The 27778-nt window shown below is 44.9% G+C and overlaps 1 protein-coding gene across 4 annotated transcripts in view; it reads right to left on the bottom strand.

The window, feature by feature from the left end:
• Positions 1–27778, bottom strand: part of Vps8 (VPS8 subunit of CORVET complex) — a 225342-nt gene that overhangs the window by 65023 nt on the left and 132541 nt on the right. For 2 of the 4 annotated variants that reach the window (XM_041678171.1, XM_041678172.1), the window contains 4 exons: positions 16225–16399; positions 10646–10735; positions 9493–9535; positions 6089–6192 (listed from right to left, as the gene is read on the bottom strand). In XM_041678171.1, the coding sequence (XP_041534105.1) occupies positions 6089–6192; positions 9493–9535; positions 10646–10735; positions 16225–16399 (412 nt within the window). The remainder of the gene's footprint in view (positions 1–6088; positions 6193–9492; positions 9536–10645; positions 10736–16224; positions 16400–27778) is intronic. The other 2 variants (XM_041678173.1, XM_041678174.1) reach the window with 1 other exon arrangement.

Here is a 27778-nt window from a genome sequence, read left to right as displayed (position 1 = left end):
TCTTTTCTAAATGCACACATCTGGAGTGGAGCTTAAGATGAACTCATTAACACTGCCAGCCTCGCCAAGAGATAATCAGATTCACCAGTTACTTATTTACTTCTACTAAGGACTGACTCCATTTAAAACCTTACACATATTTGTTTGTTCTCATAAACCTTATGTCATGGGCATCTTCACTTGGTTTAAAGAAATTAAGTAATTTGCTGAAGGTAACACAATAATAACACTGACTCCAAGTATAGTTCTTCCCATCTTCGCCACAAAAACCAAGCCAATCCATTTCAACAACTCAGTTAGGCAATCGTTAATAAGCGCCTCACAGTACCTTGACAGGAAGCCCCGAGGAAGGGTCAGTGGAACAGGGCAGGAGTGTGATGTCTTACAGGACACCACTGTCTACTGCCGATGAACACACACGAACAGGTGTAATGGGCTTTCAGGACCGCTAGCCCGCAAATAACAACACTTATTCATTATGGAAGTTTGGCCTTTAGCTTAGGTATGTCCCCAGTCAGCTCTCATAACTTAAACTATTTATATTAATCTATGTTCTATCACGTGGTGTTACCTCCCTTCCATCTTGTACCTCCTGTTTCCTCTCCCTGTCTCCTGGTTTCTCCTGCACTCCTAGACCCTCCTCCTCTTCCGGCGCTGCGCTGCGGTTCTCTGAACCGGATTCAGTCTTAGCGCTTTACTCTCTCTCAGGCACTCCGCCTGCAGTTCCCTAGCTCGCTTTCCCACCCAGCCACAGCATGTCTTTGTTTATTTTAGGGAAGTCTTATTTTACATGCTATACCTAACTTTTACTTTTAGTTTATCTATTTATTATGCTTAGAAATTTGATTTATAAAATTATTTAATCAAGATGGTTTTTAAAGACTTATCTTAAAAAGTTTTATTCTTGCTTTCCAAATGGTAGATGATATAAGTGAAGAGACAAAAGCCATGGGATCTATTCATATCTTAAATAGGAGAATTATTCTTCTACTAAATTTCTACATCAACCTTAAACATGGTAAACAAGCTTTGAAAGGGCTCTGGCAGGCCTTGTCCAACCCTTGGGATAGGATTTTCCTTGCTGAAAATCGTTAGATTACATTCCTAAAGCTAGTCACCAAGGTCTAGTCCCTTAGTTGGTCACTTCCTTCTTCTGAGGTGGACTACAAGGTCCAGCGATCTAAGAATTAAAGTACAGCAATCAAAAGTTCCCTTTGGCCACCCTAATTAACATGTTCAATCAAAATTAAACACCTCATCCTAACACAGGGCTTCCCCTTTTACCTTTATAAACTGCCATTTGCCTATAGGCCATGCCTGTCCCTTCTCTGTCCAGAGGCAGTCCTTTGTCCCTCTGGGGAAAATGCCCACCCTCCTTTGTTCCTTTTTCCTTCTCATTTGCCCTTTATTTCCTGTCTTTGTCTCTTATTCCCTGCTCTTTGTTCCCCTGGGGCAAATAAATCTCCTTCGTTTTGAGAACTTGAGTGTTTGGGTGTCCAAACCAGTTCTTTCAACCTTTACTTTTTATCTCTCTTATTCTACTATACTAATTTCTAAGATTTTTAGTTGGGTAAGTCTAAGAACCCACGTTAAAATAATGGCCCATAGTGTGATAATCCCATCACCTGAGAAGATACAACTTGAATTGCTGCCTTGAGATACACAGGAAATCAGCTAGGTTTTTAGGGACATGCATGATGCCATTATCCTTGTGAAGAGCAATCACAGGGCATGGGACAACAGCATACTAAACAGATATTCAGAGGTGGGGGTGTTCACACATAGGAGCAGATATGCAGAAGTGGGGACTGTTGCAGAATATTTGTTTACACTGTGTAAGAAAGTGTTACTATGATTTGCTTAATAAAGAGCTGAATGGCCAATAGCTAAGTAGAAGGTATAGGTGGGGATTTCCTGGGAGAGAGAGAACTCTGGGAAGAAGAGAGGCAGAGAGACATCAACAAGACATGGAACAAGTTGAACATATGGTACAGAGGAGAAGTAACTGAGCTACATGGCAAAACACAGATTAATGGAAGCAGGTTAATTTAAGTTATAAGAGCCAGCTGGGGACAAGATTAAACTAAAGGCCAAGCTTGCATAATTAGTAAGAAGTATGTTGGTGGCCCAAAAGAAAGTTTGCTACATTTAGCACCCAACATAGGGCACAACTATAGGGACAGAGAAGTTGCCATCTGGGTCTCTCTATGAACACTCAAAGCAGTTAGCTGACTGCTGCATACAGGACTCCAAAACTGGGCTCAGCAACTTCCCAGAGCTGGGGAGGTAAACACTATTCCCACTGGTAGGTGCCCACTGGCATGAGGCTAGGCTCTCAGAGAATGGGGTGGGGGTGGGGGGCGCAGAGCCAGCCACCAGGGCCACTCTGCAGCAGTAGCTTAGCAGCTTAAGTGGTCAGAGAACACTGCAAGTGTGTAGCTGCAGGCAATGCAAAAAGTCAGGTCCAGACCAAGAAAACCTCTGAACAGATATAATATACTTAAAAGGTGTTTAGGTGCTGAAGAAAAAGAAAGGGGAACAGATAATCATGAAAAATTACGTTAAAAATAATAGAAAAGTCTTTAAGAGAGAGTAAAGTAATATAAAAAAGAATAATCCACGTAAAGAAGGAAAATATACAAGATGTCTGGATCCTGTATGGTGGTACTTTGCTGACTTTGAACTTTTTAAACGTTAATGAACAAAAACCAATTGCTGCTGAGAAACATTGGATCATGGGAACTACTAAATTAAAACAACTTATATATATTTAAAATGTCTTAACCTCAGAATGGAAGTCAGAAAATATGTTATTGGGGGAAAGGTTATTTCTTTTTTCCCACAGGACAAAATCTATTAATTTCTTCAAAAATTAATAAAGCCCAGATTTGACTGGGGGAAACCTCCTGAAAATCTTGGCAGTAGACATAAAGAAAAACAAAAAACCTACAAGACAGGTGATGTATATTCAGATCCCTCGTCATTGGAACAACCCTGAAGACTGGATGAGACATGATAAATCTTGTTGGTTACAGAGTCCTCATGACTTATTATTGCATGCCATCCTTTCATGTCACGGATAAAGGTTTCATTATATAGTATAAACAGATTTAAAGTTAACAGATGCCTTTTACATTTTCAAAGAGAAAACAAAATCATCTTTAGCTGATTTGTGCATGTTGCATATTCCAGACAGATATGTATGTTACCTTTAAAAGTTTGTATGTTTCAGGGAAAAAAGAACCAGACACCAAGGAAGACAAGTAGCCCAGGTGACCCAGCTTCTCAGAATATTTGTTAACAATATCCTCAAAATTCTACATCCAAAACAACTCCAAAGCTGCTAGCTGAGATGGTTCAGCCTCAATGACTACTTCCAGGACTTTGGATAAGCCCTGCACTTTCCCATTACACAGAGAGTAAACAAAAATAATAAGACAGCTCTCACAGGACTTGACCATTGTCTCAATTTTCTCAGTCTCCCTCCCTCCCTCCCTCCCTCCCTCCCTCCCTCCCTGCTACCCTGGATCAGAAAGTTGCTCTCAACCACCTCTCCAGCACAACGCCTGCCTGGGTGCCACCAGGCTCCCTGACATGATGATAACGGACTAAGCCGTCCCCAAATTAAAAGCTTTGCTTTATAAGAGTGACTGTGGTCATGGTTTCTCCTCACAGCACTAAGGCAGAGGGAGAAACACTTTTCTCTAAGGACGTAGTCACTAGTCTTCTGACCACTCTCCAGTGAAAACCACACATCAAGGATATTTAAGCAGCAAAACTGGTCTGAGGGATTAAAAAAAAAAATGAGACACCAAGTTGGGTGGGAGAAAGAGGTAGATATGACAAGAGGGGGTGAGTATGACCAGCACACGTGCTATGAACTCTCAAAGAACTAATTTTAGGAACTGTAAGACACAGGATGGATTCACAACAAATCAATGACAGAGAGGAAAATTCAAGTATGTCCAAATAAAAGAGAAGGACCTTCATGTAAGAAGTAAAATCCAATGGTTCATTTTCAATTGGTATAAGGGCCAGAAGCTCTTTTTGTAACCTCCACTTGCTTTAAAAATAACACATGAAGGAGCCAATACAAACAGAATAACGGAGGGTGGGGCTCAGAACTCTGTGGTCTTAAAATTGCAAAACTAAAATATGAACAAACAAGATGGGGAAATCTAAGTAATGGGAGTGGTACTGGGTGGGCCAGGATGTTCGAGCACCTTGAGTGCTAAGCCAGAGGAAAAGAACGCTCGAGCACCAGGACTACAGAGTGACTACTCTGAGCTCTGTGTCAGGTCCACCGGTCCGCCTTGGCTGGAGCCCAACCTTCAGGTTCAAAATGAAAATTGCTTTGAGTTCAAAACCATGCCTCAAAACAACCAACCAACCAAAGGATGAAGAAAAAACAAACGGACTCAGGAATAGAAAAATTCTGGCATACATTTCTGTGGATTCTGCAATGGCACGCCATCATGGTGTAATAACACTGAACGTCAAGAATAAGCATAAAATCCTAACCTATTGCAGCTACTCAGACTTTATGTTATTGAAGGTTTATTAAGAGCTAATAAGTCAAAGAAACATTTATATGCAGTTTAGAGAGTCCATGGAGGAGATCAAACACAGTATTTTTTAGAGAAAGTATCCTCTGGTTAATGTTTTCCCAAAAGCGTATCAGCCTTGGCAGACAAAAACCACACAGGGGTATTCCCAAATGGCTATTTCTGAGTTACCATGTGACTGTACTGCAAGACTTTAAAATCCTTCTGTGCACTTTCTACAGTGTATGACTTTTTCTTATTTTCATGTATATGTGTGCACATGGAGACCTTCAGTCAAACCTGAAGCATGTAGAAGGCTAGTCCTCCAGACACCACATCCACCTGGACTTTACGTGGACTTTGAGGTCTGAACAGCCATTGCCCATGTCAAGTACTTTAACTGCTGCGACATGCCCCAGTCCCCACCACTGCATGATTTCTTTAAGGTATCTGTATTATTTCACCAAAAAAGTTTTAATAAGGAAAAGATAACATCTATATGTGAATATGCTTCATATGCGTACTTTTTACAATCTCTGACAAAACCTAAGAGAAATTATAAAATTATGAAGACAGAAAACATGCCAAGACATATTCTTTTTACTTTAATAACTATAGTACATACATATGAAAAATTAAGCTTAGCTCCCCATTTCAGAAACCCGGTACAATGCCAGATCAGGAGCCCTGAGCGGCAAGCACAGAAAGTGCGGCTGTGTGCTGTGCTGCAGCTGACACTATCAGCTGTCCCTGGGGACGGAGCCCAGGCCTCACACAGGTTAGGCCAGTGCCTGTCACTGAATTACCACCCCAATACCAAAACCAAAACCACTTTACTTCTAAAAGCACCAGAGGACTCGGCTCTCCATCCCACGCTGCCTGCAGTGTCTATTTCACTGTGCCAGATGCCCATCCACACCCCCTGGGTTTTACTTTGACTTCCTTCAGCCTGCTCAGTCAACAGCAGAGCTTCCTAAGCTTGGCTGCTCACTGGAGTCATGTACACTGCATTAGGACGCACTGACGACTGGGTCTTAGCTGCGGAGAACGTCAGTTAATTATACGGCACAACTAATGAAAAAGTTCAAAGCCCCCGGGCCACCCCCATGTGTGGCCAAGGCTGAGAATCACGGTGTTACAGCCTCCCTTTCCCCTCTGCTGCACTTTAGGTCCCCTTGAGGGCTCTGTCTTCTTCCTGCTCACTCGTACCCACTGTGAGCAGATGAGATGACAACCGACTACAAGTTCCACCACCTGGCACAAACATTAATTCCACTCCACAGGCCCCGCAGGGACCCAGCATTCCCACACCAGCACTTTGCAGCAGAATCCACGGGTGTGAGGCCTTTGCGCACGAGAGGAGCTGGATCCTCCAGATCCTCCCGATGATAACGTCAAGAGCCTTATGCTCCTGGGAACACTAAGAAGTGATTAAAGCCCAAACAAATTAAATTCAGGTTGCCAAGAGGGCAGTAGAAATAGAATTAACTGCGAGTTTCCACACAGAACACGTTTTTTCAACGCCTACGCAGGTATCAGCCTACCTCTCGTTGCTGCTGATTCAAATTCTGCGAATTTCTCTGGCAGAGAGCAATTGTCTCTACCATGGTATCTTCAACAGCCTTCAGTGGAAAAGCCTCTGTTGTATCTAGATTTGGAAAGAGGATGAATGTCACTTAAAAGATATCCTACTATGACCTCAGAGTTTCTGTGAATCATGCACTTTTCCCCCATCTCTGTGTGTAGCTTTAGTTGGTTAATCTTTATTGTCAACTCAACTGAATTCAGAATCACCATGGAAACATACCCCTATGTGTGCTGGGTGGGTGGGGGGGGGAAGGATCCAACGAGTTTTAACTGATAAGCTGGGGAGCCACATAAGTGTCACTCTCCTGAGGGCTAGAGTCCTGGGAGACCCCTGAACACGGGTGTGACGTCACTCTCCCGAGGGCTAGAGTCCTGGGAGACCCCTGAACATGGGTGTCACTACCCTGAGGACTAGAGTCCTGGGAGACCCCTGAACATGGGTGTCACTATCCCAAGGGCTAGAGCCCAGACTCAATAAAGCAAAACAAGCAGAATGCCTGTGCTTCTCTCTTCCTGACCCAAAGTCACATGACCAGCTGCCTCAGGCTCCTGCTGCCAGAGCCTGAGCCAGAGCCAGCTCTTGCCTCACACTCTCCCTGCTGTGAAGGACTGTACCCTCACCTCCTTCCTCAGTCACTCTGATCAAGGACCCTGTCCCAGCACTGAGAAAGGTAACTAATACAGAGCCAAGCCCAACCTACCTTACTCACCTCCGATCTGCTTCTCCCCGTCATTTATAGAGGAGTTAGAGCCATCATCTCCAAGTTCCCTGATCTGAGTCGTTCTCATCTTTGAGGCTTCCTTCTCTGTACCCCTTGTTCTACCTGTAAGCCTGCTGTGCCCTCCCAGTCTCCAGACGGAGCACTGGCTCTTCACTGCATTTCTGACCTAAGCCTTTCTTTCTGTTCTCTTTCATACAAGACCAATCAGATCACCTCTCTGTACAGAAGCCACCAAAGATCCCCAGTCCTTAAAAGCAGACTCTGCCTAAGGCTACTGGCTAGCCACATCCACACACTCCCGACCCAAGCCTCAAAGCCCCCTTCCATGCTCTGTATAGTACATCTCTGCACAACACAGACTGAGTCACAACTAGTCCCTGAACTCTCTCAACTCCTCTGCCATTCCCATGGCATCTCTGGCACACTCTGTTCCACTTATATTACAAGCTTTATCTCCCCGTGTCTCCTTCACAAAGGAGGGCGGGCTACCTATGGGAACTAAACACAAGGTCATGCACTCAGCAGATATCTGGATCTCTTAGCACACTGTCAACAGCAGATCTTAAGACAGAAGGCTGTTACTACATGGGTTATGAGACCATGAACTTTGGAAAACTGGCTTCCAGACAAGCAGCCTACAAATTACCAGAGCGATCAGGAAATGCCCTTTCTAGTTTCCGTTGACTATTCATAAATCTGTAAAATTAGTCTTTTAACACTAGATTTAAGAAAAATATCACACAATGCACCAAATATAACATAATCGAATTGATTGAGCATGTACTGACAGTTCAAAAGTAATAATGAGATTCTAGTTTGATCACCAATATGAAAATTTTCATAGGTTCCAAAAAGCTATAGTGTAATACAAGATGGCCAGGATTCAACACAAACTCTGTTACCTAGGACCTCAGCATCAAAAAGTATGGGTGAATTATCTACAGAGTTGCTGGATGAAAGAGAACTAGAAGAATGTATGGAAGAAGGGTTCAAGAAGAGGTGAGACAACCTACAACTCACCCATGAAGGATTCCCTCACCTTTTGCAAGAGAAGTTAGACTGTCAGCAAACAGCTGACTAAAAATGGATGGAAGAGCAGAACAGATATTTTTCCAGGGGAAAAACTGTGAGTGGTCAAAACAAGCACATGAGAAGATGCTCGGCCAATCAAAACATCTGATGCCACAGATGGAAATAAGGGATGAAGGGAGAGAGGAGTGGAGTGGAAGACAGCCCCCCGACACCCATCATGACTGAGGAGAGAGAAGGGGCAAGGATGAACGCGTCAGTGAGAATGCAGTGCGACTGATCTCACACACTGCAGAAGTTGTGAGCCATGGCCTGGCTATGGAGAACCCTAAAAACAGAGTGAAAGCACCCGTCTGGCAGGCATGAATGATGCTGTGGATCCAACTCCCAGCACAAAGGAACTTTTAAAGTTACTGCTTTATTCAGTGATCCCACTTTGGCTTTATACCCAAAAGAAATGAAAGTGAGAACCCCAAAATACCTGCATACCAAGGATGTTCATAGCAACTATCTAGCAGACCAAAGGTGGGCCAGCCCAAGTGTCTGCTAATGGGTAAATACACATGGTAGACACCCACACAGCGGGACACTGTGCAGCTTTAGAGGACCATTCTGGCATGTTTTCCAACATTTATGAACCTTAAAGACCTTACACCAAAGGAAATGAGCCAATCATAAACTCAAATGCACTAGGATTCCACTCTCATGAGTCAGGCAAATCAGAAAGCGAATGTTGGAACTGGAGAGCAGAACAGAAGACAGAATGGTGTTGGGGGAACTGCTGCCCATGGGAACAGAGGCTCTGCTGGGGTGATAGAAAACATTCAGCCAGATAGTGGGGATGTATGTACTGCAGTATGATAATATTTATTGTTGCTAAGTCTTTTGGTAGTTTTTTTCTTGTTTTATGATAATTTTTAAAAATTAAAAGAAATGTCAATGAACACAACAAAGCTTATATATCTGTGTCAGTCACTCCAGATTTACTGCTTGGGGGTATAGTAGACAAGAAGCTCTGATCTGCTGCTGTTTGGCATAGACACCAAGTTTAAGCCGTTAGTCATGGACCTACATGTAGTCAGACACCACAGTGAGCACCTTGGGGACCAGTGGCATGGCAAGATGCCATGTCGCCTCCGCTGGGGACAGATGAGCTGGGATTTTGCTGGCGATACACAGATTAATCGAAATGGGTTAAATTAATATGTAAGAATTAGCCAATAAGAAGCTAGAGATAATAGACCAAGCAGTGATCTAATTAATACAGTTTCTGTGTGGTTATTTCGAGTCTCAGCAGCCGGGAACGAATGAGCAGCCTCTCCCAACACCTACACACAGCCAAGGCACATGTATAGAGTGCAATGGGGGATGACCACAAGACAGTGAGAGGGGCCACAGTCCCTGCACAGCTAACCTCATCACGCCACAGTAGTGCATGACTCTCGGTCAAGTATCCTTGAAAACGACTAAAACTTCCATCTACTATGAAAATAAAGGGTATCTATGAAAATGGCTATGTGTAGTTATTACTAAATTAAGGCAGTATATTATATAAAAATTTTTACAACATATGGTTAGTGGAGGAAAAGCATTTACATCCAAGAACTTACTTCCACCCTGCCGAGTTATCTCTTGCAGTCTGCTCTGCAGTCTCTAGAAGGTAAAAACACAGAGGTGACCAAACAGTTCATATTTCTACCCTCTACATACTTGCAGAACAAATTCTAGAGGTGAACCCCAAAGAAACAGGTGATGAGATGGCTCAGGATCTGCCACCAAGCCTTAAAAGACCCGAGTTCCATCCCTGGGACCCACATGGTGGAAGACGAGAAATGACCTCCACATGAACACTGTGGCTTGTGTGTGCCCACAGAAATACAGGTGTAAGTAAGTAAACAGACACAATGTTCTTCTGCTGTCATTCAGCACTGACTTATCCACATAGTTTGCAGCGTAGGAATGGCCGCAAAAGATCAAGTGTCACCAGTCTGCCCATGTGCGCCCCTCTGTACCACTGAGCAGTCACACTGGTGTTCCTTAGAGCAGCACTGAGGGTAGCAACTTATTATGTTTTGGATGCAAGTACGAAATTCTTATCAGGTCATGAAACACATGGGTGAGTTGCATGAGGTGAGGACATGACAAATCCATGCTCACAGCACACGTCCCAGTCCTGCGTCTGACTTTCCCTAACATCCACAGTTGTACATATAACATTTGATAAAGTTTATTTTGACAAATGTACATATTTGTGCACGGTCTGCAAAGAAAATAGTGATCATCGCTACCTTTGCATTATACTAAGAGAAAACCACTCATGTACTTTCTCAATGTCCAATGTTTTCTTTTGTATAATTCTTTTATGTCACCATGATGCTTTTGAGATTTCTCTCCTATTACCTTTATAAGTGATGTTGTGCTGTGTAATATTTAGTTAAGAGCAAACTGTCATTGCGTCTCCCTCCAGTCTCTTGACACCTGGCATACTTCTAGATTTGGGATCTTCAGGAATGAGATTGTTTTATCACTCTTGCTCTGGTAATTTGTAGGTGGGTTGGCTATACCATTTTACACTGTAGATACTTTTCATGAATATAAATTATGACTTTAAAATGGTGCCATACATAAATATGGGGCTGTTCTCAATGAACTCCAAGATAAAACATATTTCTGTCTGTAGCTTACCTCGAAACACAAGAGACAAGGATAGACTGAGGCAATTCAGAGAGACAGAGTGTGACAATGAACACAGTCAAATGCTACCTCCAGCAGCAGGAGGAAGGCGCCGTGAACATCCCCTTTCTTCTCCAACAGATACGCAGTGACTTCGTGGAGCTGATACTTCTGTGTAATCTAGGAAAGAAAGAAAGAAAAAAAGCACGCACTTCTGTAAATCTTGTTTACAGAGTACAAAGAGTACAGCACACAAAACACATGTGACAGTCATCAACAAACCCGTGCCTTCGCAGTACGCTACTGCACAGTACAGAATGTGGAGCCTGTCCTATAGTGAACCATCTGGCAGCTCTACTTTGAGCAAACTCATTCCTTTGTCTATTTTCCAAATTTGTCACACATCTGAATGAGGTACATCCCCTGGAGAAAAGCCAACACACATAAACAAACAATATGCCATAAAGGAGACAGTGTCAGCTGTAACTCTACATAAGCATTCAGAACAAAACGACTGAAAAGGGGTAGATACTGGCGGACTTACGGGGTTTAGTAAAAGTTACTAAACTAGGAATATCTAAATCAGTGAAAGAAAACTAAGTGTGTTGAGAGACAAAAGGGGAAAGAAAGCACAGAGAACGGAAGCAAGCGAGTACTAGAGAAGGCTACGGTGGCACAGGGAAGGGCAGGTGCCCAGATCGTCCCGGCTTCTCCACTGCTGTGTGTGAGGATATACCCAGCGGACGACTTAAGGGAGAAGGGTCACTCTAGCTCACAGTTCAAAGCCACCGTCCCCCATGACGAAGAAGTTAAAACAGCAGCAGGTTGGTAGCGGCTGCTCATACCTCGTTCACAGTCAGGGAGCAGAGCAGTGTGAGGAACGGCTGCTGGAGCGCAGCTCACTCTCTACCTCAGATAGTTCTCTCCGTGCCAACCAGCCTACTCAAGATGGCCCCTCATTGGTACCCAGAGGCTAGAGCACCTCACTGGTCAACCTTTCATAGGTGTCCAGAGGCTTAGAGCACCCCTGTGGTGTCAACCCCTCCTAGGTGCCCAGAGGCTGGAGCACCCCTGTGGTCAACCCCTCCTAGCTGCCCAGAGGCTGGAACACCCCTGTGGTCAACCCCTCCTAGCTGCCCAGAGGCTGGAGCACCCCTGTGGTCAACCCCTCCTAGGTGTCCAGAGGCTGGAGCACCCCTGTGGTCAACCCCTCCTAGCTGCCCAGAGGCTGGAGCACCCCTGTGGTCAACCCCTCCTGGCTGCCCAGAGGCTGGAGCACCCCTGTGGTCAACCCCTCCTAGCTGCCCAGAGGCTGGAGCACCCCTGTGGTCAACCCCTCCTGGCTGCCCAGAGGCTGGAGCACCCCTGTGGTCAACCCCTCCTAGCTGCCCAGAGGCTGGAGCACCCCTGTGGTCAACCCCTCCTAGCTGCCCAGAGGCTGGAGCACCCCTGTGGTCAACCCCTCCTAGCTGCCCAGAGGCTGGAGCACTCACTTGTGCACCTAGTGGCTTCTTTCTCAGGTGACTTGATAACTGATCAAGCTGACAATTAACATTTTTGCACCATCACACAGATCAAAGGAGAAACATCTCAAGAAATGTAGAAAAATCATTTGGTAAAACATAACAGGCTTTCATAGCCACACAACCAACCTGAACAGAAATTTAAGAGATGCTATCTCTGATTATCCTCTAATAAATACCATAATCACTGCAAAGTATCTGCCAAGTTCCCTTTAAATCAGAAACAGGATGGAAGGCACACTGGTTCTATTCAGTTGTGCCCTAGGGTACACAGACACGTGAGAACAAGGCTGGGCTGTAGAACCCCAAACTATTACTATTCTTAGAAAGTGTCATTAAATACATACAAACAACTTGTATTGATCCCCTGCATTTAAATGCCACCGCAACAAACAATGAAAATGCCCTTGAGAGACAGGGCAGAGTGGCACAAACCTTTATAATGACAGCACTCTGGAGGCAGAGGCAGGATCCGAGTCCAAGGCCAGCCTGCTCTACATACTGAGTTCTAGGTTAGCCAGGAATACACAGTAAGACTCTGTCTTAAAAAATTAAAAAAGGTCATAAAACGTTACCAAAGACACAGAGGCATTTTAGAAAGGCAAATATTTCTGAACGTGAAGCACCAGGACCACAGAGCTGACGATGCCCTCTGCACCGGTGCAAATTGCACTTCACAGTCGAAGCTCCAGGTCTCTAAGGAAATCTGGTTTTGTGGTTCCTGAGTGATGCAGGCTGGGAAGAGGGAGGGAACTGCTGGAGTACTGTCAAGACAGGGAGGGAGCATGGCTGTCCCTGGACAGTAAGCCTTCCTGTAAGCTGCAGTGACTAACATGTGATGTAGGGAAAGACATCCGAGGGACAGAGGAGAACCACACATAGATCCCTACATGTGTAGAGTTTAATCTAATCAGTAAGGAGGTCCCCCAGTAGTCAGATTGATGACTGTCTTAAATGACATCATAGAGCCTTCATCCAGCATCTGATGGAAGCAGGTATCTACAGAGGAGCACTGGGCTGAGCTCCCAAAGCTGAAGAGAGGAAGGAGCGAGAATATAAGCAAAGGGTTCAAGACCATGATGAGGATACCCACTTAAACAGCTTACCTGAGCTAATGGGAGACACTGACTTCGGCCTGACAGCAGGGATACCAGCATAGGACCAAACTAGGCCCTCTAAATGTGGGTGACAGTTGTATGGCTGAGGCAGGCTGTGGGGCCACTATCGTGACCAGGATTTACCTCTACTGCTTGTACTGACTTTCTGGAACTCATTCTCTTTGGAGAATACCTTGCTCAGCCTAGATATAGTGGGGAGGGCCTTGGTCCTGCCTCAAAGCAACATACTAGACTTTGGTGACTTCCCATGGGAAACCTTACCCTCTCTGAGGAATGGATGGGGCTGGGGTGGGGGGAAGTTTAGGAAGCAGGAAGAGGGAAAGAAGTGGGAACTGGGACTGGAATGTAAAATAAGAAAAGATAGGTTTTTTAAATAAATAAATAAATCAGTAAGGAGGGTGTGTTGAGTAGTTTTATGTCAACTTGACACAGCTGGAGTCATCTGAGAGGAGGGAGCCTCCACTGAAGACTGGGTTATAGTCAAGCCTGTGGGGCATTTTCTTAATGAGTGACTGATATGGGAGGGCCCAGCCCTTTGTGGGTGGTGCCATTCCTGAGCTGGTGGTCCTGGGTTCTATAAGAAAGCAGGCTGAGCGAGCCATGAGGAGCAAGCCAATAAACAGCTCCCCTCCATGGTCTCTGCATCAGCTCCTGCTTCCATGTTCTTGCCCTGTTTGTGTTCCTGTCCTGACTTCCTTCAGTGATGAGGAAGGATAAGCCGAATCAACTCTTATCTCCCCAAGTTTCTTTGGTCATAGTGTCTCATCACAGCAGTAACCCTGACTCAGACAGAGGGCCAGCAAAATGGTTCAGTGGGGAACGGGGCTGCCTGATGATGTGGGAGTGTCATATATCAATCTGTTGATTTCATTGGTTAAGCAATAAAGAAACTGCTTGGCCCTCATAGGTTAAAACATAGGTGGGAGGAGTAAACAGAACAGAAGGCTGGGAGAAAGAAGCTGAGTCAGGAGTTGCCATGATTCTCCCACTCCAGACAGACACAGGTTAAGATCATTCCTGGTAAGCCAGCTCGTGGGCTACACAGATTATAAGAAATGGGCTAGTCCAGGTGCGAGAGCTAGCCGAGAAGAAGCTAGATAGAAATGGGCCAAGCAGTGTTTAAAAGAATACAGTTTCCGTGTAATTATTTCGGGTAAAGCTAGAGCTAGCCATGTGGGCAGCCGGTTGCTGGGGACGCAGCCCCGCCACTCCTTTACTACAGCCTGAAAACTGATGGCCTCAGTTCAGTCCCCAGATGCCATGGGGGAAGGACTCTTGAAAGTTGTCCGCACATGCACGTGTCTGTGTGTGCGTATCTCCATGTATATGTGTGTATATTATCATTGTATGTGCATATATATGCATACAACACACACATACAATGATAATAAATAATTTTTTAAAAAATTCAGTGAGGAAAGCTCATAAAATATAAGTAAGGTCATTTAGCATCATGTAAGGAAGAAGATATAACCCTTTCTCTTGATCAGCCTATAGATGGATTAAAGTCTAAAACCTAAGATGTTAAATTACAGAAATCAGAAGGGAAACCTTTTGTGTCAAGAGCGCACAAGCTTAACCCTTAGAAGAGTGAGCTGAAGCAGAAGTAGAAGCCATGCTAACGATGCACCAGACAGGATGAAGATACACTTCTTACGCACAGCTGGTGGAGAACAAGGGATGCAGAAATCAGACCAACTTCTACAAGTGAATGAGAAGGGCAAACACCTAGCAGGAAAAGGGAACCGATGTGAATGCCTACTAGGGACACCATCACACTGTCAAAATGAAACATACTAAATACATTAAGTGGAAATGTTTCCCAACTGGTTAAAAAATTAAGACTCATCAAGGCTGTGGGGAAATGACACACATCAAAAATACTGGTGAGAACAGAAACTGCTGGGAATACTGGAAATATCAGCACTCGGCTACCATAGCAGGCACAGCCCACCTGAGGTGCACAGGCCACCTATGAATGCATCCTCGCACATGTTTAGAAGTCACATGATGTCAAAGGATAGGTCACATCTGGGTCAAGTCCATTTCCAGTGGGAAGCCATGCAGGCACATGAATTTATGCACAAGAATACAGACTTGCAGCTCTGATAATAATAGCAAAGAACCCACAGGGTTGAAGGGTAAACACCACACCACGCATTTGGTTGATGGTAACCTCAGAGGAAAAGGGATGGGAGAAAGACAAAAAGGTGCTTTATCTGTAAAATAAGTAAGGCAAGGTTGGAACTGAAATTTACTTGGTTGGTCCTTGGAGTTGATACTGTGCACATCCTGCAATACCTGAGATATTTCATAACTCAATATTTTTAAAGTATGAAGACAGCAGGGAGTGGATGCAGAAAATACAGGTCGCTATTGGTTAGGAGAAAAAGGAAAGCAGACATAATGTTCTATCTAAATGTTAAATGGGGAACATATTAGTCTCATAATACACCCCCCCCCACACACACACACACGGTCTCTGTCTGTCTGCTTCTCTCTCTCACTCACTGAGAAGCAGAAGAAAGTAACTAAGAAGATTCAAGGTGCACGCCTTTAATTCCAGCACTCAGGAGGCAGAGATAGGCAGATTTCTATGAGTTTGAGACCAGCCTGGTCTACAGAGTGAGTTCCAGGACAACCAGGGCTACACAGAGAGACCTGGTCTCAAAAAGGAAAAAAGGAAATCGAGGCAAGGAAGGAGAGTGCTGAAGCTGCTGGGCTGTTTAGCCTGCTGCACTTCCTGGCTCGCCAGGACTGTTTAACCTTCACTGTCTGCAGACAGGTCCCTTTTCCAGGCTCACTTTGCTAGTTCGAATTTAAATAAAACCTGACTCATTGCAGGGACGGCTGAGTGTTGTCTCAAAGCAGCTGACTATTGCAGTGACGATGCCACCTTGGGTGCCAGCACTTAATACTTTCCAGCTTCTGCAAGAACCATACCCCTGAGTCTCTGTGCGCACCGGGGAAGGGGAGACCCTGCGGGGAACCTCGCACTTGTCGTGTGCACGCACGCGGCAGGCCTCACCTGAATGGTTTCCTCCAGACGGTAGCACTCGAGGACTTGCAGCGTCTCTATGACTTGGTCTGGACTGAACTGACACAGCAGCTCGATGAACTGCTCTGGAACAGAAGGCGGTATCTGCAGCAACTCCTGGTTGATGTGAACGCCCTCCCTGAAGGCAGAAGGCAAGAGGGCACATCTATAATCAAAAGGAGCAGCTTACCTCATTAAAGCAAGGCCACCCTCTATGAGCTAAAACTATGAACTCAATCTGCCTATTGGGTTGGACTACTCTGCTGCACTCTACCATACATAACAACAGCAGAGGTGTGGAATAGGTCTTGGCTCACATGGAACAATTAACAAAAGTCATACTTTGTCCCAAAAGAAATAAGACCCAATTCAGCTTAAACAATGAGAACTATGAGTTGCTGTACTTACCAAATAACCCCAGTCTGAGCTGCTGTTCCCACTGTACATCCCCTCCCAGCCACAATGACAGCACTGTGCTGGCTAGTTTCTGTAACTTGACACAGACTACAGTCCTCTGGGAAGTCCACTGAGAAAACGCCCCCACCAGACTGAGCCCACCCCATGGGGGCAGTGTCACCCTGGTGGTGGTCCTGGGTCATTGTAAGAAAGCAAGCTGACACTCCGCTCGAACAGATTGGCACCTACTACATTCTACATCTCATTCTTCGGAAAACAAAGTGCGGCTTCCACCCCCACCAAAGAAGCATCTCTTCACTGCGAATGAAGGCTTTGGGGCAAGGTTTCACAACCCCCCTCAGTACTTTAACAAACTGGGGTCACTAAGCTAAGCAAGTCTGTCTGCTTGAAAACTCTTTGTCCTTAGATGTGGTAGTAAACCACCGAGCACTTTTGATGCTTAGACTGAGAACTCAACTATACACCCCAATGCAGACTTTGACACGCAACCGTTAACTTGTTTTCTCCATTGCTTTCACTCGGGTCAACTTGCTTCACAAGACCTAAAGGCTGAAGTTTCAGCTTTTCACAAACATTCCATGTCAGAAAGGCCACAGTTAGTCCAGGCCATCAAAGCACGCAACCGTGTCAGACTGCCTGAACAAAGGCCTCGCCGCCAGATATTACCGGTAGCAAAGACCTATAAAATCAATGTGGAACTGTGAAATAATAAATACTACACTGTATAAAACTCCACGAGCAACTGGCTTAGGCAGTGTGATAATCAACACTGTCGGCTTGACAAGATCAAGAGCCACCTGGGGGACAAGTCTCTGGGAACCTGTGTGGAGGTCTCGATAAGGAGCTGTGGTGTGAAGACTCATCCAGATTGTGGGCGCACCATTCTGTGGGCTCAGGTCCTAAACTGAGCAGAAAGAAGAAAACAGCTGGGACACAGCATTCATCTGTCCATGCTTCCAGACTGAAGGTGCACTGTGATCCCACGGGATACCTTGTGCCCCACCTTCGCTGCCAGGGCTCACAGTCAACTGTGAGGCAGATAAGCCCTACCTGCTTTAATCTGCTTTTTAACAGCAACTGGAAGAGGAACTGATACAGATGGAGCCCTGTTCCCTGGCAAGGAGGAATCAGTGGCATTGATTCCTCCCCTGCTGTCCGTAATGACTCTTCACCTTGTGACTAGCTGTCTGGAGTCCCTCAGATAGGAACAGCTGCAATGCCGTGAGTTTTGTTTGTTTGTTTGGATGTGGCAGAGGCCAAAGAAAACAGGCATTTCATTCTGCGTGACAGCCCACCCTCTGCTACATCATACTGATGGAGCCGTGGACCTGGAATTTGGTCACTTTCTGCTTCCTTAGTTTAACTAATAAGTGTCAGATTTTCTAATTTCTTCTGCTTGTGTTATGTGTTGCATGCGTGCATGCATGCTTGTGTGTGAGCATGTGTGCGCGTGTGCATGTGCATAGAGGTCTGAAGTTGACATCAGATGTCTTCCACAATTCCACTCCACTCTGTGTATTGAGGCAAGGTCTCTCAGTGAATCTTGAACTCAACAATACCAACTATTCTTGTTAGCCAACTTGTCCTGCGGATTGCCCTGCCTCTGCCGCCTGAGTGCTGGGGTCACAGGTGGCCTTAATGCCTTGTTCAGCTTTTATAAGATCCTAAGATTCAAACTGTGGTCCTTACACTTCTGTGACAAGTGCCCTATTCCCTGTGCCATCTTGCCAACCCTCCAAGTCTTATTAAAAATTTGGATACTGTTATGATAGTCATGAAAAAGAATGTTTCATTCCTCTTGCTCTCCCACATGGACAGAGAGACAGCCTTTATAAGTCACCAGGAGAGACAGAAAGGATCAGCTCAAACGACATCAGGTACAGACACTATTTAGGCCAGCCCAATGCTGTACAGACTAGATTAAAAACTCATGGGAAAGGGAGGGCCAAATACACAAAATACCCATAGATAACTAAAACTATTCCAAAGTACTATTAATTACGATACAAGCTCTGCAACCATCCTCATCACGTATACAAGCGTCCTTATGCCCATCACTAGAATCGGTTAGCTGTCCCTAGCAAGGGCTGTCTGACCCAGTCTGAAGTCTGGAAAGAGGCATCTCAGCAGTCTCCACAGGCACACTTCCAGGTTCAGGTGAGGCAGACCAGAGGCAGTTCTGTGACACCACCACACAGACACTCTTTAAACATCTCCCAGCAAAGGTTCGGGAACTGATGTTGGGGCAGCTCCTAGGCAGTCGCCATGAGCACATGAACCAGCACAAGCAAACACCTGCTGACTTGCTCTTTAAGAAGACTGAAAACCACCTATGTCCCCAAATGAAGGTGAACAATCATTCATTTCATCCAAGACTTAAGGCAATGCCAGCAGCAGAGACAGGTGGGAACAATCACTAGAGCCGAAGCAGAGCAGACACTAGGCTTCTGGGTTCCTGCAGGAGACCCATTGGTCCCACTGTGAAGGGCACTGAAAACTCCCCTCCTGTCCACCAGGAAGAAGAGAGAAACAGACACCTCAAAATACACAGAGCAGTTCATTCTTCTCAACAGGCCCACCATGATGGACGGGACTACATCACGCTCAGTTGATTAATGACTTGTGAGTCCAAATACCTTAGCTGTGGCATTTGAAAACACAGTCTTTGCAGACACACTGAGTTGAATAAGGTCACAGGGGAGGTCACTGCACCTCTGACTGGACAAATTTCCTGTGATGGAGACATGCACAGGGAGAGTACTGGGTGAAAATGGAGTTCCTAAGCCTAGGAAAGCCAGACTGCCATGACCCACCAGAGATGGTGGAGGGGAGAAGGGCTCTCCCTTGTGGCCTTTGGAGGGAGCAACCCTGCCAGTCCAGCCTCCAGAGCTGTGAGGCAGCGAGCTTCTGCAGACCTGCTCCTGAGGAGCCCACAAACTGGGGTTCACAGCACTTAACTGACCTGGAGAAGACAAAGGCCCAACTCCAGCCTTTCTGCCTCAGAGAAAAGGTGACATTCTGTGAACACAAGGGACAGGGCCTCGATGGCTAAAATCCAGCTGAAGAACACTGGTGGAAACCAGTGTTCCAGACTTTCCTCAAGAAGCAACTTCTATGGGAACCCAAGGGAAGAAAGAAAAAGGGGGGGAGAGCAATTCCAGCCTGAGATATTACAGCTACAGCAAGCAATAAATACAGACTCGTAGGCAAATGAACATTAGAACTCCAAATCTGAGGGTCCATTTACTCCGGTTTCTTTTACATAGAGATGTCTAACTTTCACCCCCAAATTACAAGACATACGAGGAGACAAAACAATATGGCTTGAAAAGATGCAGCAAGCAACAGAAGCAGACTGAGCGGCGGTGCTGGGATGTGAAATAACGCCCTAAGAGTTTTGAAAGGAAAAGCAGGCAAGCAAGAAGAGAATACCATAAGCACACAGACGCACACAGACTCGAAGACAGGATGAAAACCTAGAAGAAAAAACAACACAGAAGTAAAGAGCGCCTCTGGCATATTCGCCGTGTTGCAGGAACAGCATTTAAAGTGCCGAGGGGAAAAGCAGCCAGGGACTGAAACAGCTGAAGGCAGAGTCTGGGAGCTTCTCTGGGTGTCCACAGACATGTCCAAAACTGGAAAGCAACAAAGAAAAGCAGAACAGAATATCCACGAACTACAGTAAGACCAGGAAAAATAAATACACAGTGGAACTGTGAGAGAGAAAAAGAAAGTGGGGAAGAAATAAACAGTAGCCAAATTTAAACCATAGGTCTGAGAAGAGTAAAGAACATCAAAAACTAAATGCTTAAAAAACAAAACAGAACAAGCAAACAAAACAAAGCATCCCACAGAGGAGCATCAGACTCCGATGGGTGGAGGGGAGCCAGAGGGAAGACCTTAAAGACGCAGGTGGAGAGAACAGGCGGGGAGTTCAACAGACCTCAGACACCATGAGAGCAGAGCAGGAACTGTGTTTAAGTGCTGAAGGGAAATGCAAAACAGCAACTTAAAATTCTGTAATTCAGCAAAATTAGCTCTGAAAAGCTGAAAGAGAAATACTTTCTCAGACAAAGAAAAATTGAGAGACTACGTTGTAACACATCTGCTTTACAAGGAATGCTGAAAGTAGCTCTTCGGGAAGTGGGAAGCGCAAGGGAGACACATGCTAGCAGATATCACCCGGCTCAGCAGAGCCACGGCACAGGCGGCACAGCTCACTGAGCACAGCACAGCCTGAAAGGAGCGGTGGACTGCTGATGCCCACAGCTCTCGGACTCGATTACTGTCAACAGATCTGGCCAAATACAGGGAAGCTGCTGGAAAGGAAGGGTTTTTCTCTTTCAAATAATTTTAAATATTTATTTACTTATTCCTCTGTTTTGTGTGTGTGTGCGCGTGCATACGCGCGTGTATTTGGGGATAAGGTGCACATACGGTGGCCAGAGGACAACCTGTGGGAATTGCTCCTTCTACCATGTTATTTCTAGGGACTGAACTTCAGTTGTCAGTCTTGGGTGCAAGTGCCTTATGAAACCATCACACACCCCTAGTATTTTGTTTGTTTGTTTTTGTTTGTTTTTTAATGAATGCACATAAATTGTCCAATTACAATCAGGGAAGGTGGAAAATAAGTGATAGACAGGCAGAAGAGGAACAGGTGAAGAAGAGCAATCTCTACTCAATTTTAATGACCCTTTTTGATTACAAAGTGGAGAAATGTGAGTATTTTTGCAAAGAGGGTTAAAAATAGCAAAATTTATGGAACTTCTGTTGTGGCACCAACATGCCAGCTGTCATTGTGTCAGAGGTGTGCACTGCAAAGGGCGAAACCTCCAAGGGCACCAAGCAAGCTTCTGCTTTTAACTTAACTGGCCAGGGCAAACAGCAGGTGGCTAGCCACGCCCACACTTCCCTCTGACCAGTGTGCACTGCTAATACCCATCCTTCTCGTCTCTGGTGTTCCTCATTCATGTTCTCATGCTTGCTGATTTAGATCCAGTTAGATTCCCAAGTGTTTAATTGGCCTTCTTCCCTATTTCCTTCTTAGAATAGCCTTTTCTATTATGAATGCTAAGATGGTAACTTTCCTATTAATCATTCTTTAAGTATTTTCTAAAACAGAATCAAATCAAGGCACATGTACGGCTTTACAGCCATGACCTACATGCAGGTGAGCTGTACTCAAGAAAGCAGTGTGGAAGAATGAGGACACAGACACACAAAGGGAGGGATGGGCAGACTCCAAGCTGCCCAGCTGTTGTGGAGTAATTCTTTTGTATGCTGTGAAGATGTATCACTCTGATTGGTTTAATAGAAAGCTAAATGGCCAATAGCTAGGCAGGATTTCCAGAGGATGCTGGGAAGAAGGAGGGCAGAGATGCCAGAAGATGCAGAGAAAGCAGCATGGGCAATACAGAGCAAAGGTAACCAAATCGCATAAAAGAACATAGATTAAAAGATATGGGCTAACTTAAGTTATAAGAGCTAGTTAGAAAGAAGCCTAAGCTATCAGCCGAGCTTTTGTAGTTAATGACAAGTCTCTGTGTCATTATTGGGGAGCCAATGGTCCCAATGAAAAGTCCAACTACACCCAGTACTATTAGGGGTGAAGAGACAGGAGGAACAAGAGGAAAAAAGCCCATGAAGCCAGGCAGATGGGCCAGGCCAGGTCAAGAAAAGCTGGGATTTTTGCTGTGGGTGACAGGAGCAGAAAGAAGTTTAAGGACAGGAAGGTGACAACTGCACGCTTTGCTCACTGAGGGTAGAGACAGCTGGATGGGAGAGATGAGGGTGTGGACATCAGAGAGTCTAATACTCAAGAGACATGGGAGACCGGAGTTTTAGATTTCAACTGCTTGTTTTGATATGTTCTCTTACCAGGTTTCCCAGGCTGGTCTCAAGTGAGCCTCCTGCCCTGGCCCCCAGAGTAGCCCACACTACACATAGGAACCATCGTGGCTGGTTTGTAGATCCTAAGGGCTGTCTGACTGTGTGCTATACCTAAGAAGATGGAACGGCAGTGGGTCAGAAAGTAAACCACACCATCTTTGAGGATTCTACCAGAGCACACGAGAACTGCCCCACATCAGCCTGTGCCTTCTATCGGGAGGAAGTGAGTTCTTTGACAGCAGACGCTGCTGCCATCTCCATTTGGTCTCCCACGCCAGTCACCATGTTCAGCAGGCTTCAGCTGAAACTATTCAATGATTTAATTAAGTCGATAAAGCCATTTGCTAAGAAATAAAGTGAAGGGAGAGGTTTGAGTTAGAAAAAGAGTAACTGTAGCAACCTCCCTGTAAGGGTTGAATAAAGGAATAAATGTGTATAGGCTGCACACACGGTGCAGGAAGAATGTGGAGAGAGAGGCAAGGAGGTGGTACTACAATTGAAAATATTGAATCTGGGCTTCTGGTAATATACTAGTCAAGGGAGACAAGGTTGACCACGCTGACAAACGTATTTCCCACTGGCACTCACTGAAGAGGGCTGTATTTCTGTACGGAAAAGTTCAAGAGCATCTATTATGTTCTAATTTTTAATTTTGAGGCGACCTATTTCAACATTGAGATTGGGTATCTTAAGATGTCCCTTCAAAGATATTCACAAAAATACTGACAAATCCAGAGACAACCCAGAACCATTTCCATAATCTGTATTTTGCTTCTTGGCAAAGTCACTCATGCTCAGTTTTTACTTTATCTTGACTGAAGACTTGAAATACAACACGCCATTTGATGTGAGAGTTTTAGAACAGCCCGATTATATACTTCAGAGCCCTCCAAGATATTGGGTTTTTTTTTTGTTTGTTTTTGTTTTTGTTTTTCGAGACAGGGTTTCTCTGTGGTTTTGGAGCCTGTCCTGGAACTAGCTCTTGTAGACCAGGCTAGTCTCGAACTCACAGAGATCCGCCTGCCTCTGCCTCCCAAGTGCTGGGATTAAAGGCGTCCTCCAAGATATTGTTAACAAAAGCCCCCACACTGGGGAAGAGCTTTGAGTATAAATTCACTTGCACATTCTCTAGAGTCTACACAGTTCATGTCCTAACAAAGGCCACAGTGTCCTTCGTGGTGTCCATCAAGCATGCCCTCTGCACAGATGCCAGTCTGTCAGGAGTCCTGCAGGGACTGGTGGTCAACAGGAGTCAGGCACAGGAGGTGGGGCAGGCCCTGGGTAGCAGCTGCCAGGGGAGAGAGATGGAAGAGGATGGAGGATCCCTTCTCTCCCAAGTGGATCTACCATGTTTCTGGAGGATTAACCCCCCTCCAACTATCGACTCTTTCTTCCAAGTACAGATACCATGTGACTCTATTATCTTTGTAGGTCATTTAAGTCTAGACAAAATTATCATATAATAAAGAAAACTTAAAAAATTTGGGTAAAGAAAGATCTAAAAATTCAGCTAGATAATGTGTTCCTTTAAAAAATGCTGTTGACGGCTGGGTGGTGGTGGCACACACCTTTAATCCCAGCACTTGGGAGGCAGAGGCAGGAAGATCTCTGTGAGTTCGAGGCCAGCCTGGTCTACAAGAGCTAGATCCAGGACAGCCAGGGCTGCACGGAGAAATTTGCCCCCTCAAAAACAAGCAGCTGTTTACAGACTGTGCCAATTAAAACAGCTCAAGGTAGTGGTCAGATATGTATAAGTTGTGTGTGTGTGTGTGTGTGTGTGTGTGTGTGTTTATCCCAGGGACCCTTCAGACAGCAGAGGGGAAAGTGCCTCCATACCAATACGAGGCATCTGAAAAGAATAACATAGAGTTGTAGACTCGTCACTGAAAATGATGAAACCATCCAAACTGTTGACTTCTCACTTTGAGGTCAAGAGGCAACTTGGAGAAATATCTGGAAACGCTATCAGTCTGCTGACTACTGCTACCACACACGTTGGTTACAGCGAGAAATCAAGCTGGTGCTGATCTGGAAGCTTCCCTGCTGGCTAGTTTTCCAAGTACAGAAGGTGCTATGCAGACCACTGGGAAATGAAGGCATCAGTGGTCTTACACAGAAGTGAGTTCTTTGAGCTACAATAAAATGCCTCTTGGTGCAATAGAGTGGTTACAGGGTGACCATCTGCTTTTTACAGTGGATTTAAGGCCTACTGCACAGAAGGGAACTCATGCCTGGCCAAATGCCTGTAGCTGAAGTCACAGATCCTCCTGGAGAAACTACTGCCTTCTAAATACTTAAGCTTATGCCCACAGATTAGTGCAGATCTTGGCCCTCAGCAGAGAAACATCTCTATTTGGATGGTAGTTAATAGAGACTCACAGCTGATCAAAGAGCGGAAAATGAATGGCTACTGAATGCATAGCCATAAACATCTACACTACACCCAAAGGCTCAGGGAAACTTACAGAAGAGCAGCAGAAAGATTGCAAAGCCAGAGGTCTTGGGGGACTGTTGCAAGACAATGTCTTCTGGACATGATAGAAAACCAGAGCAGCTCTGATTGCCTGAGCAAGATCTACACAAGATCAAGCCAAACCACATGTCAGCATGGATGGAGAAGGGCTTTTGAGGCCCCACCCCTAGCAAGGAGCTATTGGTAGTTGGTGGTTGATGGCAGAAGGAGAATCAGTTCTCGCCAACCATGTGCTCCAGTAGATGGCTAGCCTGACACTCATGTGTGTGGAGGCAGTATTAAATGGGACTACATATTTACAAAAGAAAAATTAAAAAGAAAAACAGGAAGGAGCATGAGGCAGGAAGGGGTGGAGAATGTCTGGGAGGATGTGAAGGGGGATAAATATGACAAAGACACATTGTATGTGTGTATGAAATTATCGAAGAATAATTTTAAAAAGAATGTATTACTTCTAAGGAAGTTCATAACAAGAGAGACCTCATATAACTTAATGATGTTCCTTAAAGCCTTATGTATTGTAAGTTGGGGGAAACACAAAGAATCAATGAAACAAAGAGTTGGTTACTAATATACCTTCTATCTTCCTGAACTGGCAGAACTAATGTTATAAAAATGGCTATATTATCAAAAGGACTGCAGATTTTCTGTAATTCCATCAAAACTTCACTGACCTCCTCCAGAACTAGAGGAAATCCTAAAATTCATATGGAAGCAGAAAAGACTAATGATACCCAAAGCAATCTTACACAGAAAGAGCACTGACTGCCTTGAACTGTGTTGCAGAGCTACAATGACGTGCCAAACAGACAAACAGACCAACAGAACATATTAGAGGACCCAGAAACAAACCTGCACAGGTATGCCCACTTCATTTTTGACAAAGGTGTCAAAAACCATATACTTGGGGGAAAAAAAGCCTTCCTATTTAACAAATGGTGCAAGCAAAAATGGATTTCCACCTGCAGAAAAATAAAATGGGATCCATATCTCTCACCCTGAAAACAATCAATTCAGAGTAGATCAAAGAACTTCATTTAAAAACCAAAACAACAACACTGCAAGAAGAGAATACAGTGAAAACATCTTGATACATAGTATAGTCAAGAATTTTTTTACATCAAATCAAAAGGGTTCTATGAACAGCAAAGGAAACCATTAGGGGAGTGAAAAAAACAGCCTACAGATGGGCGAAAACCTTTCCCAGCTACACATCAGACAGGAGTCATACTTGGAATGCATACTTTTAAAACTGTAAAAAAAATTAAATGCAAAAAAAAAAACGCTGCCAATCAATAAATGCACCAATGAACTAAATAGTTCTCAAAGAACGATATATGGGTAACAAATATTCTAAAGAGTGTTCAACACTCTTAGCCACCAGGGAAAGGCAGACTAAAACCACTTTGAGACCCACTTCACACAAGTCAGGAAGACAGACTCTGGGGGGAAAGGAACTAAGGTGGCGCTCTCACCATGTCCAGGATCAGAATGAAATCACCACTGCAGCAAAAACAGCATGGTGCTGCTGTAACGGGCAAAGAATAACAGACACACAAAGAAGGCACAGAATGGGGGGGTCTACATATAAACCCACACAGCTACAGCCCCAATTTTTGACAAAAACATCAAGAATACACATTGAAGAAAAGACACATTGTCAACAAATGATGCTGGAAAGCTGGATGCAGAAGGAGGACACAAGATCCCTCTCAGTCACCCTGAGTAAAAATCAACTCAGACGACCTTCATGTCAAACCTGACTCTAAGCCTGGCAGTGGAAGAAAGAAGAAAAACACTTAAGAAATAAGAAAAACAGGGTAAGTCAGGGCTTTCTAACTAGGACTCCAGTCACCTGGAGACAGCACCAACAACAGACACACAAACAAACCGAGTAGAGAGAGAGCCTCCAGGAAGGGAGATCTCCACTAGCTATACATCGGACAGATGGGTCATATGGAGACTATGCAGAGAATTCAAGATGAAGAATAAATAGCCAAAAGTAGATGGAAACAGAGAAATGCAAATAAAAATTAAATTGAGATTCTGCCTTGTCCTGGTTAGAAGGGCAATCATAGGGACAACGAGAAACAGCAAATGCGGTTAGGGATGCGGATCCAGGAGAAGCCTCATATACTGCTGGGGGAATATAAACTAGTCCTGTACTGTGGGCATTCCTTAACAATCAGCACTAAAAATACCCTGGGTGCTGGATAGCTTTATGTCAACCTGACACTAGCTAAAGTCATCTGAGAGGAGGGAACCTCAATTAAGAAAATGCTCTCATAAGATCAGGCAGTGGACAAGTCTGGGGGGCATTTTCCTAGTTAGCACTGATGGAGAAGAGCCCAGCTTACTGTGAGCAGTACCATCCCCGGGCAGGCAGTCCTGGGTCCCATAAGAAAGCAGGCTCAAAGTAAAATTTAAGGAAAAGAAAAGAAAAGGGCAGGCTCAGCAAGCCAAGAGGAGCAAACCAATAAACAGTGCCCCCCTGTGGCCATCAACTTCTGCCTCCAGGCTCCTGCCCTGCTTGAGTTCCAATCTTGACTTCCTTCAATGATAAACAGTGAGATGAAGTGTTCAGTCAAACGGACCCCTTTCTCTCCAACTTGCTTTTTGGTCAAAGTGTTTCGTCATACCAGTAGAACCATGTGACCCAGCTGGGTGTTTACGAAAAACACCGGAAATCAACACATCACAGAGACACTTCACACCAATGTTCACTGTAGGTATTCACAACCGCTATGTGATGAACCAATCCAG

Source organism: Microtus oregoni, unplaced genomic scaffold, assembly GCF_018167655.1.
Source record: "Microtus oregoni isolate MIOR12 unplaced genomic scaffold, Mior012 000029F_ref0000214, whole genome shotgun sequence".
Classification (NCBI taxonomy): Eukaryota; Metazoa; Chordata; class Mammalia; order Rodentia; family Cricetidae; genus Microtus; species Microtus oregoni.
This window is presented reverse-complemented; position numbering and strand designations above follow the sequence as displayed.